General features: G+C 35.4%; 4 protein-coding genes across 4 annotated transcripts; 1 reads left to right on the forward strand and 3 right to left on the reverse strand.

Annotated features, from left to right (window-relative positions):
- Positions 1-2,896: 2,896 nt before the first annotated feature.
- On the reverse strand, positions 2,897-5,131 carry LOC132045595 (cytochrome f-like). The gene is given in 2 exon segments (XM_059436180.1): positions 2,897-4,142; positions 4,145-5,131. Coding segments are annotated over 2 exon segments (960 nt in total). The 5' UTR covers positions 4,626-5,131; the 3' UTR covers positions 2,897-3,663.
- A 2,830-nt stretch (positions 5,132-7,961) lies between these two features.
- LOC132045591 (acetyl-coenzyme A carboxylase carboxyl transferase subunit beta, chloroplastic) lies at positions 7,962-9,648 on the reverse strand. The gene has a single exon (XM_059436177.1). It carries the CDS (start codon positions 9,511-9,513, stop codon positions 7,999-8,001), a length of 1,515 nt encoding a protein of 504 aa, XP_059292160.1. The 5' UTR covers positions 9,514-9,648; the 3' UTR covers positions 7,962-7,998.
- Positions 9,649-10,146: 498 nt separating this feature from the next.
- On the reverse strand, positions 10,147-11,903 carry LOC132045594 (ribulose bisphosphate carboxylase large chain). The gene has a single exon (XM_059436179.1). It carries the CDS (start codon positions 11,710-11,712, stop codon positions 10,258-10,260), a length of 1,455 nt encoding a protein of 484 aa, XP_059292162.1. The 5' UTR covers positions 11,713-11,903; the 3' UTR covers positions 10,147-10,257.
- Positions 11,904-12,062: 159 nt separating this feature from the next.
- On the forward strand, positions 12,063-14,150 carry LOC132045593 (ATP synthase subunit beta, chloroplastic). The gene has a single exon (XM_059436178.1). It carries the CDS (start codon positions 12,549-12,551, stop codon positions 14,043-14,045), a length of 1,497 nt encoding a protein of 498 aa, XP_059292161.1. The 5' UTR covers positions 12,063-12,548; the 3' UTR covers positions 14,046-14,150.
- Positions 14,151-16,238: the final 2,088 nt, after the last annotated feature.

The following is a 16,238-nucleotide window of genomic DNA, read 5'->3' on the forward strand; positions in this document are numbered from 1 at the left end:
ACTTGGCTGAATTCCATACTCCTTTCTTTCAATTTGGTTGTCCACAATATAATGTAAGTGTAGTGGATGAATCACATTTAAATGTATATTTGTATGTCTCCCATAGTAGTCTTATTTAAGATGACTTTGAGTCATCTTTTGGACATGTCATGTTAATGTTCATATTGGCTCATTGTTGCCACTAATTTTAACTTAACACCACGATTAAGTAGTTCCTAATTTCCATTAATGCTTCTATACCAAACAAAATTTGTAGATAAATTGTGACTTCAAACGAAATCGGAAGTTAAAGTCTCTACTTTGTATCTTGAGATAGTCTTAATACTCGGCCCGACTTGAATCATCCATATCTCCTTACCCCGATATCATTTTGACGAGCTGTTTATTGCGTTGCAAACTAGACTCGATGAACTTAATTTTAGGCTTTTGAAACACCTTAAAACTCCTCATATACTAGGAGATATGCCTCCTACAATATAGGCTAAAATCGGATCCGAGATTTTACTGAAATTGTTCCGATTCATTTCGTTTAACTTCTAATCCTCTTCCAACCTCATGTAACCTCTTATACATACATATACACAGTCATTTACCTCCATAACAATTCATATACATGTCATTTTAAATATTCAGTTTAAATAAGTCGTATCTTGCTCAGACCAATAAATAGAGCTGAGGTTATAGTTAAAGCCGCTAATAGAAAACCGAAATAACTAGTTATAGTAAGCATGAAGGGGCTAAATTAAATGAAATATGTTCTTTTTATACATATGTTTAAAAAGCACTTACCTAAGTTTCAAATTTGGCAAAATAGGAGGGTAGGTAAAAATCTCAATTTCAATTGAAAGAATAAGTTGAATGAAAAGTTTTTGATTCATCTATCATTATAGGCAGACAGCACTAACAAAGATAAAGTGACAGACATATAAAAGAAATTGATTCATCATCTGTAACATCTATCCATCCCGGAATTCCAATCAACCGATTCATTGAGTAACTCTTGGGTAAACTATTAAATTAATAAGAGCTGTATTGTCTAACTTCATTCAAAAATGAAACTTGAATTTTTATAGAATCAAAATAGAAATGATTTTCGAATTTGATCATTTCTTAGATTCTGTTGAATTGTATCGAATCCATTTTCGATTTTAAAGCGAACAGTTACCTTATAAAAATAAAACTTTTTCTTTTTACTTTAATTTAAGTTTAACTCATTAGATTCAGTAATATATTAATTCACATAATATCTTGAATGATGGAGAAGAGGAAAAAGTTATCACACAATCGCTTGAAAAATCTTTTTTTTTTTGTCCAACTAGATTCTAAAACTAGTAATTTCTATTAGGTTCCACATTTTATCTTTCCATACTGCCCCATCCTTGTAGCTAGATCAAGAAAGAACCTTTGGGTCGAGATCCACAACAATGCATCACAACTATGGATTCCAATTATTCTATTTTTTCTTTCATCGAATATGATCTACTACTCTTATTTCTTACTCGACCATTAACTTCTTAAATTGTGGGAATATGAGAATCTCTTTCGTTGAATTGAAAGAATTTTCTATTGAATGGAAGATGATTTTACATCAACAAGTAAAGGAAAAAATAAATTATTTAGTACTTACTTTTGATACTAATTCAAATTGCGTTGCTGTGTCAGAAGAAGGATAGCTATACTGATTCGGTATACTCTAAAGACGCCCTCGGTACAATATTGACGATCTCACAAAGATGCAATTTCAGTCAATTGTCATTTACTGATCTCATCTTTTACGGAATCGATCTTCTTTGACTGTACAAGAATATGTGGAGCTCAGCATGTCTGGAAGCACAGGAGAACGTTCGTTTGCTGATATTATTACCAGTATTCGATACTGGGTCATTCATAGCATTACTATACCTTCCCTATTCATTGCGGGTTGGTTATTTGTCAGCACCGGTTTAGCTTACGATGTGTTTGGAAGCCCTCGGCCAAACGAGTATTTTACAGAGAGCCGACAAGGAATTCCATTAATAACTGGCCGTTTTGATCCTTTGGAACAACTCGATGAATTTAGTAGATCGTTTTAGGAGGCCCTAATGACTATAGATCGAACCTATCCAATTTTTACAGTACGATGGTTGGCTGTTCACGGCCTAGCTGTACCTACCGTCTTTTTTTTGGGATCAATATCAGCAATGCAGTTCATCCAACGATAAACTTAATCCGAATTATAGAGCTACGACACAATCAAACCCGAACGAACAAAATGTTGAATTGAATCGTACCAGTCTCTACTGGGGGTTATTACTCATTTTTGTACTTGCTGTTTTATTTTCCAATTATTTCTTCAATTAAGAAAACGAAAGAGAATAAATAAGATTCTCTTAGCTCATTCGGAAGGATCTCATAATTTAATTATCCATGACTGTTTATGTCTCTAGCATGACCACTTGATGAAATCTGGAGGGAAGTGGGGTAAATGGCCGATACTACTGGAAGGATTCCTCTTTGGGTAATAGGTACTGTAGCTGGTATTCTTGTAATCGGTTTAATAGGTATTTTCTTTTATGGTTCATATTCCGGATTGGGTTCATCCCTGTAGTAATCGAATGAATTGAGTTGTCAACATGAAAGCGTAAGAACTCAACGGGATTCCCTTCTTTGTTTGTTTGATTCGAAGGGGAAGGGCCCGTTGAGTTCTTAAGAATCATAATATTTTTTTCGTCTAAATGATAAAATGGATTTCTTTTTCTTTTCAAAAACTCCATTTTTCTCATTTTTCTGATCATGTTTTTGAAAAATTCACTTCATTGATTTATTCAGACCACCTCTTCTTTTTCTATGATAGTATCTATCGGTACTTTCAAAGTTGGAAGAAAGAAGGAATCACTCAATTTCTTGGCTGCTATGCTAGAATATATTAAATATCGTGCAAATCCTTTCTATACTAATCTAATGTAGAACCTTACTCTCTCTATTACATTACTCTATTTATTTTTTATTGTTTTCATATTTCATCATCAATTTTTGTATAAGATAAGTTGATTGAAGAAGTTTTATTTAATTAATAAAATTTCCTCTCTTTTTTTGTTTGTCCACCACGTCGTATATTATACGTAAGGGGGTAAGGTAAAGGGTTTCTGATACATCTGGAAAAATAGAAACCAAGACTAGGAATTTTTAACAAACAGGATCAAGAATCATTACTCTTTCGTTTCGACACAAGAAAAAAGGATTTTTCTACACCCCTTTCTTGTGTCGAAGACTAGGAAGACAAATAATCCCTCCTAGAATTTTTTGTTCCCCGCATTTATCCCCCGCTTCCTTATGTCTAGTATTTAGACAAATTTGACTTTCTTTCTATTTAGAATAGAAAACTATTGATACGTCTTATGGCCTTATGGCAGTGAAATCTGTCAATAGTAACATAGTCACACTACTCCAATGAAAAAAAACGAAATCAAAATAATGAAAGTCAAATACTCTTCTTCAAATTCTACATTACATACTCTTTTTCTACGAGATGCTGGGAATCCCTTGTACCACATAGTATGTAGATTTTGAAGAAGAGTATAAATAAGACAAAGGAGTTTTCATAATTTCATTTTTTTGATCATAAATAATCGCCAACAAGAATTTGGTTCTTTTTACGAACTTGATATCGATAAATCTGCGAATCTAGAAATTCATTTCGGCCAATTGAACCTTCTCGAACTGTTTCTTTTTAAGAACCAAAAAGATTTGTGCCAAAATAACAGATGCCAAGAAGAACAAAAGTCCTTGGACACGTAATGGATCTTGAAGTACTATTTCTGCATCTCCCTGACCAAATCCGCCTACATTAGGATTACTCGTTAATGGTTGATCAAATTTGATAGATTCGCCCTCGGAAACAAGAAGTTCTGGTCCTGGAGGGATAATATCAACCACTTGACGTCCCTCCGACGCATCCGTTATGGTTATCTCATATCCCCCTTTTTCTTTTCGTATGATTTTGCTTACTATACCTGCTCCTGTAGCATTATAAACTGTATTGTTACTCTTGCTGCCGTCGGGATAAATCTGACCCCTTCCCCTGTTCCCGCCTACGTATATAGGATATTTTAAGAAGTAAGCATCCTTCTTAGTAGCAGGGTCCGGGGAAAGAATAGGAAGGTTATTTCACTATATTTTTTACCAGGGACAGGGCCTATCACAAGAATATTTTTTTTATTGGGGCGATAGTTCTGAAAAGACAAATTGCCAATCTTTTCTTTCATCTCGGGAGAAATACGATCGGGAGGAGCTAATTCAAACCCCTCCGGTAAAATAAGAACAGCCCCCACGTTCAACCCCCCCTTTTTACCATTAGCAAGAACCTGTTTCAGTTGCATATCATAAGGAATTCGAACAACTGCTTCAAATACAGTATCAGGAAGTACCGCTTGTGGAACCTCAATCTCCACGGGCTTATTAGCTAAATGGCAATTGGCACATACAATACGCCCAGTCGCTTCTCGTGGATTTTCATAACCCTGCTGTGCAAAAACGGGATATGCACTTGAAATGGATGTCCGAGTTAAGATATATATCATGAGCGATACGGAAATAGATCGAGTAATCTGTTTCTTTAGCCAAGAAAAAGCATTTCTAGTTTGCATGGTCCAATCATTGATCGCGAAAATTTCTACAATAAATTGGGTAGGTCGCTAGTATAGTTCCCTAGCCACGATTCTGCTATTTGCTGGAATAATCTAGGAATAATATAGGATGAATTTTCCCGATGGTTAGAAATAGAAAGAGTAAATACGATTTTCAATACTTTGCTTATGTACAACTACAAAGTACCAAGCATTCTAATTGGATTAGATTAATATCAATGGATCCTTTATCAGTCATTCATTGAATGATAAATAACTACAAGTGACGGAGACAGACGATTTAAATAACGGAAAATCCAATATTTAAAAATTGTATCGAGAATGACTGGAAAGGTGGAAACAAGACCAGATATAATTTGATCATTATGAACAAATCCAAAATCTTTATAGATAGAGCCAATCATTAATTCCCAACCGTGGGGTGAATGGAATCCGATACATAAATCAGTTAATAAAAGAATAGAAAAAGCTTTTACTGTGTCACTTAAGTTATATAGGAATTCCTGAGCCAAGAGTTAAGAATAACAAGTTTTTCATTACCCAAAAATGAATACCCGCTTAGAATAATAAAACAGATGATATTTGTCGAGAAGTGCAAAATCGTATGGATACGATTCTCATTTTGTATCTTGATTAATTGGATCGTTTCTTTATGGATTCCTATCCCAAACTCTTCGAGATGTGTTTCCGAGTATTCCTTGATCATTTCGTCCAAGAAGAGGAGTTCCTCTAATTCTATGAATTTTTCTAGAAGACTCTTTTCTTGAATATTATTCAAAAAAATTTCGGATTGCCCAGTATTCCACCAATTAGTAACCCAAGATTCCAGACATTTATTAACTGAGAAAGAAATCCACCAGGGCAAAAATACTATAGATGCAAGATAGAAAAGAGGAGTGAATGCTTTCTTTTTTGCCATTTTTTCATCTGTGAATTGTTAATCAACCCATTCGTACACTCTATGCGATCGAATATTTCTTACACACATGAGTTTTATACAAGGTATCGAACTTATGAATCTATTTTATTTTTTATTTTGTGGTTAGTCTTTGAATCTAGAAAGAATACAGAAATAGGCTAAGAATTCACTTCGAATGAATAAATTCAGAATATTGTTTCCTGATATCTCAATTGGTCAAATTCGAAATCAAGTGTCTCCTTTCGATGAATGATCGAAAGAACCACTTTAAGTAATGAATATTATTCAGATTTTGAGACGAAAGAACTCCTTTGCTATCAAAATATCCAATATTTCGAAAAAATTTCACTGATTACCCATAGTCAGGAATAGAATAATTGAGGGAAAGATATTACGATGATAAAAAAAAATGACTGGCAAAAGATAAATTGGCTAGTTCTCATTATTTAATTAAGAAATCCAATTGTTGGTCATTAAAGAATACAAAAGAAAGAATTTCAAATTTACAAGATACGATCTATCTGGATCTAAAGTGTCAATTCCAACAAATATTGAACTAAAAAAAAATTCTTGATTTCGAAATGGTTTGCCATCTGAGATGAATCTATTATTTCGATTTGTTATTTGTTATTGAATTGCGTGGGTTTGCATACGCATAAAGACCATAAAAAGAGTTTCGTTTTATGGTTCTTTCATATACGTTTTCTTTAATTGAATGAACGTTCTCTCAAAATACTTCAATTGGTACACGCAAGAAATAGGCTAATTCAGCAGCCTTTTGTTCCATTTCTCGTGGAGTCAAATTCTCATCAGTACGGGTCAAGGGAATGGACCCCTGGCCTCGGATGTCCATATAAAGAACACGACGAGCATAAATACCCTCTTTAACTTCTATTCTAACGGACTGAATATCTTTTATAAGGAATCGGAGGAATATGCGACGATTTTTTCCCGGAAATCCCCAACGAAAAATACAGACTATTCCTTCCTTTCTATCGAATCGATCATAACCACTACCTACATTCCAGGAAATTGTGCACCACAAATAAGAGCTAATAAAGAGACCCGCAATTCCGTAGAAAGACATCACGATTCCTTGTGGAAAAAAAACGATTTGCTGAGGCGGAAAAAAAGATATCAAATTTCTACCAAGATAACTGGAAGTTCCAACTAATAAGAAGCCTAATGAACCTAAAAAAAGGATAAAGGCCCAGCAGAAATTACTTATTTTTCGAGACCCCGTTATAAGTTCTATCCATATATGTTCTGATCGCCAAGTCATACTTTACCCGATTGCATTTTATTGGAATTGAGATAATACCCCAGAGAAATTTGACTTTACTTTTTTGTTTCCGAAGTAACTCTCATCAACTAGCACTAGTTTGAGGTGAACTAGCACTAGTTTGATGTCAACCTTTAGGAGTAATTCATCAAATTGGTTAAATCTAAAATAATAACATACTCTTTATTTAATACGATCCCACTATACATATCGATATACATATAGACTCACCGACTACATTTCAGCCATCCAGCGATCCTGATCTATTTGAAAATTGCTAGAATTGATATATCCATATATCATGTTTTGCAGGCATAAGAGTTTTTTCCTTTATGTTCGGTGGAAATCACATGTTATACTATATTTCAATAAATAGATATCCGTGTTATGATACAAGTTCACGTTTTCAAAAAAAATGGATGAGATTGGGTCCCAGCGGATCTAAACAATCTTGTTTTTTTGAACATGAAGAAATAAAGAAGCCATTGCAATTGCCGGAAAGACTAGGCCTACTAACGGCACAAAAATAGATGGAAGGTTCAAATTTGTCATAGAAGGGGTACCTCGATTTACTATTTGTATCTGTTATTATGTTATTATATAAATAAAGATATCTTGTAATAATTATAATGAAATTAAGAATTTGAATTCTAATTAGATAATATTTATTATTAATAGAATTTGAAGAATTTGAAATTCTTAGTATAGATCTAAGTATCTATATATCTAAATCTAACTGAGTACGTATAATAAGTGCAAAGAATGTAGAACTGTAGAACTAAATAAATGGACTTATTCATCTCCTACATGAGAAAGATATGTATGATAATAAACTTTATTACTTTTGTTCTTGTCTTCTAATTTTCGAAAAATAGATAAAGAGTTTTTTACAGATTATCGAAAGATTCGTTCGAATCCGATCCAACATGAATTTTTAGCTAAAATGGTTTTTCGGGAGATAGAGAAAGATACAAAACTCTATTATCTATATTTAAATTTCAAATTATATACCTAAGACAAGAAGAAATTCGTTTTATTTTCCTAATTTCACGAAAGGAAGAACTCACTCTTGTTGATAAAGGCTTCTTGATTCGTAATCAGGAATATAGGTCAAAAAAAGAGTTATCCTCTTTTTTGCTACAAACACAAATAAAATAATTGAACTTAGTGCTCTACTTGATTTTGCTTTCCTTTTGATTCAAAGGAAAAAAGGCGTGGAGCTTAAATAACTCACTCAGAACGCTTTTTAAAAGATTACGTGGTACAATTAGGTCGAATAAACCCTTCTGGAATAAGTATTCAGCTGCTTGTGAACCTTCGGGTACTGTTTTATTCAATGTTTGTTCAATTACTCTTTTACCTGCAAATGCAATGTAGGCATTGGGTTCGGCAATAATGATATCCCCCAACATACCAAAACTAGCTGTTACTCCACCAGTTGTCGGAGATGTAAGGATTGATACATAAAATAACTTTTTATTTAATTGATAATCATATAAAGCAGACGATATTTTAGCCATTTGCATCAAGCTCAAACTTCCTTCCTGCATGCGCGCCCCCCCAGAAGCACACACTATAATAAGAGGTAAAATTTGATTCGCAGCGTGTTCAATCAAACGGGTGATTTTCTCTCCGACTACGGATCCCATACTACCCCCCATAAACTGAAAATCCATAACCCCAATTGCTACGGGAATGCCGTTTAGTTGGCCTATGCCTGTTTGAACAGCCTCGGTTAATCCTGTCTTTCTTTGATAAGAATCAATACGATCTTTATAAGGCTCCTCCTCCGAATGAAATTCAATGGGATCCAGAGAGACCATGTCTTCATCCATAGGATCCCAAGTACCCGGATCAATCAAAAGTTCAATTCTATCCGAACTGCTCATTTTCAAATGATATCCACATTGTTCACAAATATTCATTTTTGATTTCAAAAATTTCTTATAATTTAATCCATAACAATTTTCGCATTGAACCCACAAATGCTTGTATTTTTGAGTTACCTCGAGATCATTAGAACTTTCTCTTATAGTTAAATCACTGCCCTTCGTGCGAGTTCGTCTACTGGAACCCTCGTTTTCACTACTATTTCGACTTTCACTACCACAAATGGTTCTATAAATGTAACTGTCACCGTAATTCTCACTACCACTTATAATGGAAGTATCTATACAGATTTGAGCCTGAAGATAATTATCAATGCAACTATTAATGTGATTATTCCAACTATATTGAGTATCATACATGTAAGAATTATAGTAGGGATCTTCGCCCCTAAATCCATTATTCAGATAACTCGAGTTTCGATAACTATAAAAAGAACTTTCTAGTTCACTCAGAAAAGAATGATCGTTGTCAATCTCAAAAATCTGATTTTCAATATCAAAATAGATGGAATAACTGTCTCCATTCCTATCACTAACTAAAAAAGTATCATCAGAGATGAAATTCCGAATGTCTTTAACGCCGAATAAATAATCAACATTACTGCAACTATGAATGTTTTTCACTTTTCGATTTGGATCTTCACTGGTATTTTCAATAGGACCAAGACTGCCCATTGATTTATTTAGCCCACACCTGCGTTTGAACTCCTTCTTAAACAACATCGAATTAAACCACCATCTTTCCATAGAGTTTTCTTGCCCCCTATTTGCATGAAAATACAATAGATGAATAGTCATTCGCTATAAAATTATTTATTTGAATATCTTATTTCCTATCAGACTAAGCATAGAAATCCAATCACTAGGATTATTAACTGATAAGGATTGTGAGTATTGAAAAAAAGTTCTGAATCTGGGGACAACACTTCACTATATATTAATATGTTGGAACCCCCTTTTATTATTAAAAATAATATAATAATATAATTTTTGATAAAGGGCGGCTTCTCCTATGTCGTATCAAATTCGCATCGAAAAAAAGAGATTTGTCCTCTCCTATAAAGAAATCAAAAAAAAAATTTTTCGTAAAATCTCGTCTAATACTAATATCTAATCACTAACTAATCTAACAATCTAAAATCTAATTCTAATAATAAGTAATAAATTAAGGTTCTATTTCAACACGGAACAAAGGGGACAATATAGAGGATGGGTAGAAAGAGTTGTGATACTTGGCTTGATTCAGGGAAACTACAAACTACAGGATAGAAAAGAATATACCAACCCTAAGGATCCGTAGGATTAATTGTGGATCCAAGACAACAATGGAAAGATTTGAGTCTTAGATTTTGATTTAGTTTTCTATATTTTGTATTTCAAATCTTGTATATCTAGGTAAGTATATACTTAGTCAAAATATATGCAATAGAATCTTTGTTGTATTCGGCTCAATCCTTTTAGTAAAAGATTGGGCCGAGTTTAATTGCAATTCAATTAAGAGAACGAAGGATAATTACTTGAGTTCTTTCTCCTTATCCTTCTTTATTTGCTGCTAATTTCTACTGTTTTATCCAAAACGTCTACTGCTGCAAAATTAAATACGATCTCTTTCCATACCTCACAAGCAGCAGCTAGTTCCGGGCTCCATTTGCAAGCCTCGCGAATAATCTCATTACCTTCCTGAGCAAGATCACGTCCTTCATTACGAGCTTTTACACATGCTTCTAGAGCTACTCGGTTAGCTACGGCACCTGGCGCATTACCCCAAGGATGTCCTAAAGTTCCTCCACCGAACTGTAGTACGGAATCATCCCCAAAGATCTCGGTCAGAGCAGGCATATGCCAAACGTGAATACCTCCTGAAGCCACGGGTAGAACACCTGGTAAAGAGACCCAATCTTGAGTGAAATAAATACCGCGACTTCGATCTTGTTCAACAAAATCATCACGCAGTAAATCAACAAAGCCCAGAGTTATGTCTCTTTCACCTTCAAGTTTACCTACTACGGTACCAGAGTGAATATGATCTCCACCAGACATACGTAACGCTTTTGCTAATACCCGGAAGTGGATACCATGATTCTTCTGTCTATCAATAACCGCATGCATTGCACGGTGGATGTGAAGAAGTAGACCATTATCTCGGCAATAATGAGCCAAGCTAGTATTTGCGGTGAATCCCCCCGTTAAGTAGTCATGCATTACGATCGGAACACCCAATTCTCTAGCAAATATAGCTCTTTTCATCATCTCTTCGCATGTACCTGCAGTAGCATTCAAGTAATGCCCTTTGATTTCACCTGTTTCAGCCTGTGCTTTATAAAGTGCTTCGGCACAAAATAAGAAACGATCTCTCCAACGCATAAATGGTTGTGAGTTCACGTTCTCATCATCTTTGGTAAAATCAAGTCCACCGCGAAGACATTCATAAACAGCTCTACCGTAGTTTTTAGCGGATAACCCCAATTTAGGTTTAATAGTACATCCCAACAGGGGACGACCATACTTGTTCAATTTATCTCTTTCAACTTGGATCCCATGAGGCGGACCTTGGAAAGTTTTAACATAAGCAGTAGGGATTCGCAGATCTTCCAGACGTAGAGCGCGCAGGGCTTTGAACCCAAATACATTACCTACAATGGAAGTAAACATGTTGGTAACAGAACCTTCTTCAAAAAGGTCTAAAGGGTAAGCTACATAAGCAATATATTGATCTTTTTCTCCAACAACACGCTCGATGCGGTAGCATCGCCCTTTGTAACGATCAAGGCTGGTAAGTCCATCGGTCCATACAGTTGTCCATGTACCAGTAGAAGATTCCGCAGCTACCGCGGCCCCTGCTTCTTCAGGTGGAACTCCAGGTTGAGGAGTTACTCGGAATGCTGCCAATATATCAGTATCCTTGGTTTGGTACTCAGGAGTATAATAAGTCAATTTGTACTCTTTAACACCAGCTTTGAATCCAACACTTGCTTTAGTCTCTGTTTGTGGTGACATAAATCCCTCCCTACAACTCGTGAATTAAGAATTCTCACAACAACAAGGTCTACTCGACACGAATTCCGCGTTAATGAAACTTTTCACAGGAATCTTTCACAAAATTTCCAACTAATACTAATATTATCAACTAATCAGAATGGTTGATTATTAGACCATGGTATTTGATTTGCCAAATACATCATTATTGTATACTCTTTCATATATATAGCGCAACCCAATTTTTATTTTTTACCTTTTTTTTTTTTTTTTGAAATGGAAATACCTAACTAACCTAAATAATAAGAACTTCCCCCTTGACAGTGGTATATGTTGTATATGTAAATCCTAGATGTGAAAATATATGGAATTCCTCTATGATCTATGAATCTATGAAAGGTATATAAAAAAGAAAGAAAAACGCAAAGAAAAGAATAGGCTAGGCATAAATCGATATGCTGAAATTGAAATAAAAAAGAAATAAGAAGAGGAGCCAATTAGATACAAATAATGAATCGTAATAGAAATAGAAAATAAAGTTCAGGTTCGAATTCCATAGAATAGATAATACGGATGGGATTGTCTATAATGATAGACAAATGAAAGACTTTCTCAAGATTCTGATTCATCCACTTGAGATTTTTAAATGAAAATAGGTTGGGTGAGCTTGCAAATTCACTCAGTCTCATTGAATAAGTAAACAATTGAATTGGTTCAAGTTCAATTGCGTGGTGCCAACAAAATCGAGTGCTAATTCCCATTTTATTGAATTAACCGATCGACGTGCTAGCGGACATTTTTTTTGAATTCGATAATTTTTGAAAAAACATTTCGACATATTTATTTATTTTATTATTATGAGAATCAATCCTACTACTTCTGGTTCTGGGGTTTCCACGCTTGAAAAAAAAAACCTGGGGCGTGTCGTCCAAATCATCGGTCCGGTACTAGATGTAGCCTTTCCCCCGGGCAAGATGCCGAATATTTATAACGCTCTGGTAGTTCAAGGTCGAGATAGTGTTGATCAACCAATTAATGTGGCTTGTGAGGTACAGCAATTATTAGGAAATAATCGAGTTAGGGCTGTAGCTATGAGTGCTACAGAGGGTCTAACGAGAGGAATGGAAGTGATTGACACAGGAGCTCCTATAAGTGTTCCGGTCGGGGGAGCGACTCTGGGACGAATTTTTAACGTGCTCGGAGAGCCTGTTGATAATTTAGGGCCTGTAGATACTAGTACAATGTCTCCTATTCATAGATCTGCGCCCGCCTTTATACAGTTGGATACAAAATTATCTATTTTTGAAACAGGAATTAAAGTAGTAGATCTTTTAGCCCCTTATCGCCGTGGAGGAAAAATCGGACTATTCGGGGGAGCTGGAGTGGGTAAAACAGTACTCATTATGGAATTGATTAACAATATTGCTAAAGCTCACGGGGGCGTATCCGTATTTGGCGGAGTGGGTGAACGTACTCGGGAAGGAAATGATCTTTACATGGAAATGAAAGAATCTGGAGTGATTAATGAAGAAAATTTTGCAGAATCAAAGGTGGCCCTAGTTTACGGTCAGATGAATGAACCGCCGGGAGCTCGTATGAGAGTTGGTTTGACTGCCCTAACTATGGCGGAATATTTCCGAGATGTTAATGAGCAAGACGTACTTCTATTTATTGACAATATCTTCCGTTTCGTCCAAGCAGGATCCGAAGTATCGGCCTTATTGGGTAGAATGCCTTCCGCTGTGGGTTATCAACCGACCCTGAGTACCGAAATGGGTTCTTTACAAGAAAGAATTACTTCTACCAAAGAAGGGTCCATAACCTCTATTCAAGCAGTTTATGTACCCGCAGACGATTTGACTGACCCTGCCCCTGCTACGACATTTGCACATTTAGATGCTACTACCGTACTATCAAGAGGATTGGCTGCCAAAGGTATTTATCCAGCAGTAGATCCTTTAGATTCAACGTCAACCATGCTTCAACCTCGGATCGTTGGTGAGGAACATTACGAAACCGCCCAAAGAGTTAAGCAAACTTTACAACGTTACAAAGAACTTCAGGACATTATAGCTATCCTTGGATTGGACGAATTGTCCGAAGAGGATCGTTTACTCGTAGCAAGAGCGCGAAAAATTGAGCGTTTCTTATCACAACCCTTTTTCGTAGCAGAAGTATTTACCGGTTCTCCAGGGAAATATGTTGGTCTAGCAGAAACAATTCGAGGATTTCAATTGATCCTTTCCGGAGAATTAGATGGTCTTCCTGAACAGGCCTTTTATTTGGTAGGTAATATCGATGAAGCTACCGCGAAGGCTATGAACTTAGAAATGGAGAGCAATTTGAAGAAATGACCTTAAATCTTAGTGTACTGACCCCTAATCGAATTGTTTGGGATTCAGAAGTGGAAGAAATCGTTTTATCTACTAATAGTGGTCAAATTGGCATATATTACCAAATCACGCCCCTATTGCCACAGCTGTAGATATAGGGATTTTGAGAATACGCCTTAACGACCAATGGTTAACGATGGCTCTGATGGGTGGTTTTGCTAGAATAGGCAATAATGAGATCACTGTTTTAGTAAATGATGCGGAGAAGGGTAGTGACATTGATCCACAAGAAGCTCAGCAAACTCTTGAAATAGCGGAAGCTAATGTGAAAAAGGCTGAAGGAAGGAGACAAAAAATTGAGGCAAATCTAGCTCTCCGACGAGCTAGAACACGGGTGGAGGCTATCAATCCGATTTCATAACTCGTTGGTACGTTCGAATAATAAAAAGAAGTTCTCTTTCTAATCCTATTTAGATTCTGTCGGGTGAATACAATCAAATATAATCAAACAGAATCCAATTCTAATGTAAAAATTCAAATTCAAAAATGAAATAGAAAAGATACAAAATGAAAAAATAAATATCACTAAGGGTGGGTCGTAAACCTTATTAGATACCAGAGTCAATGGTATCTAATAAGTTTTACCTACTATTGGATTTGAACCAATGACTCCCGCCGTATGAAAGCAGTACTCTAACCACTGAGTTAAGTAGGTCATTTATCATCCCAAAGAGAACCAAATGAAACCCATCCTGTCGATGGATTATAAATATCATATTACTTATAAGCAATACTAATCTAAGGAATACCACTCAAAGAGATCAAAGATTGTTGATGTTGGATCATGGAATATTTATCTTGACAAGAATTTATCTACATGGTAAAATATGTATCACAAGCACTAAGGGCTATAGCTCAGTTGGTAGAGCAACTCGTTTACACGCGCGCCAATGTTTTTCAAGGGAGTTCATCATACAATCATAAAAATTGATCTTGTTGAGAAATCGATGTCTTACTCCATAACTTTGAGGGAACCATAGCCTGACAAAAGGTTCGGTCCAATTTGGACGCCCATTTAGGAGGTGCCAAACAGACCCCATCATTGATTTGAGATCTTGATAAGGTGAATACCCAGTCTATTCAATGCTAGGCATAATGAGTATAAGGACCTCAAAAAAATCTCTTTTCGTCATATGAACTTTAAGGTGTATGAAGTTTCATATTTGATTTTTGAACGATAGAGACTTCATTTAACTTAGGTTGATCTAGGCCAGAGACAGACCTACGTCAAGATAATCCCACCCTTGAAACACTTTGGTAATGCTCCCAAATAATGAATCAGAGCACATGGAGCCATTTCCTTATCTTTTTTTCTGTCAAGAAAAAAAATGGCAGACTAACTGATATTTATGTCAGTTAATGAAAGAGCCCAATGCAAAAAAAATGCATGTTGGGTCTTTGAAACAGTTCAGATCATTTTAATAATAATAAGTTTGATCTGTTTTACCGAGAAGGTCTACGGTTCGAGTCCGTATAGCCCTATAAAAATGTAAAAATGAAGCAAAAAAAATTGTATAATTTTCATTTCTTCATTATTATTTATTGCTTGTAACTAAGTTAAATCCAATTATTCCTATAAGTTTATTCACGGCAATCGTTTAAGCAGATGAAAGAAAAAACGCATATCAATGGATCCAATCGATATTGATTTTTTCAATTGCAGATAAACAAACCAACCTTTCGTCATTAATCTTCGGAGGCGAATTACATATTCATATCCACAATAAAAGAATTAGTGAGACTCCCTTTCTTTTGATATCCCCAATCTTATTGAGTTTTGGAAGTCAAATCATTTCAACAACGGGATAATGACAAGCGTAAGCTGCGTTGATCCGTCATTACGGTTTTTGGAACGATCGAAGCTGTTTTGTGAATTACAAAATTGATCTTTGTTGTGTTCTTTGATAATTGCAATTACGATGAGTTAGTTTGTACGATTATAAATCAATTGGGCGTGATATCTTGTTAGGAAAACTATTTCAATAAAATATCTTGTTGAAGGTGATTTTCAACTAATTGAAATACACAACGATATGGGAGTTCGTGTGTACGTTGAGCTTAGAGAGAGAAAACGAGTTTTGGGGATGTATCCAATGTGCGTTAGTATTCATGATTTGGATGTTGAGGATTGTGCAAGCTGGTAATCGTATTATT

This window comes from Lycium ferocissimum, unplaced genomic scaffold (genome assembly GCF_029784015.1).
Source record: "Lycium ferocissimum isolate CSIRO_LF1 unplaced genomic scaffold, AGI_CSIRO_Lferr_CH_V1 ctg7167, whole genome shotgun sequence".
Lineage (NCBI taxonomy): Eukaryota > Viridiplantae > Streptophyta > Magnoliopsida > Solanales > Solanaceae > Lycium > Lycium ferocissimum.

Excerpts from the sequence above, each read along its gene's own strand:
- LOC132045591 (XM_059436177.1), bottom strand. The coding sequence starts at position 9,513 with ATGACTATTCATCTATTGTATTTTCATGCAAATAGGGGGCAAGAAAAC.
- LOC132045594 (XM_059436179.1), bottom strand. The coding sequence starts at position 11,712 with ATGTCACCACAAACAGAGACTAAAGCAAGTGTTGGATTCAAAGCTGGT.
- LOC132045593 (XM_059436178.1), top strand. The coding sequence starts at position 12,549 with ATGAGAATCAATCCTACTACTTCTGGTTCTGGGGTTTCCACGCTTGAA.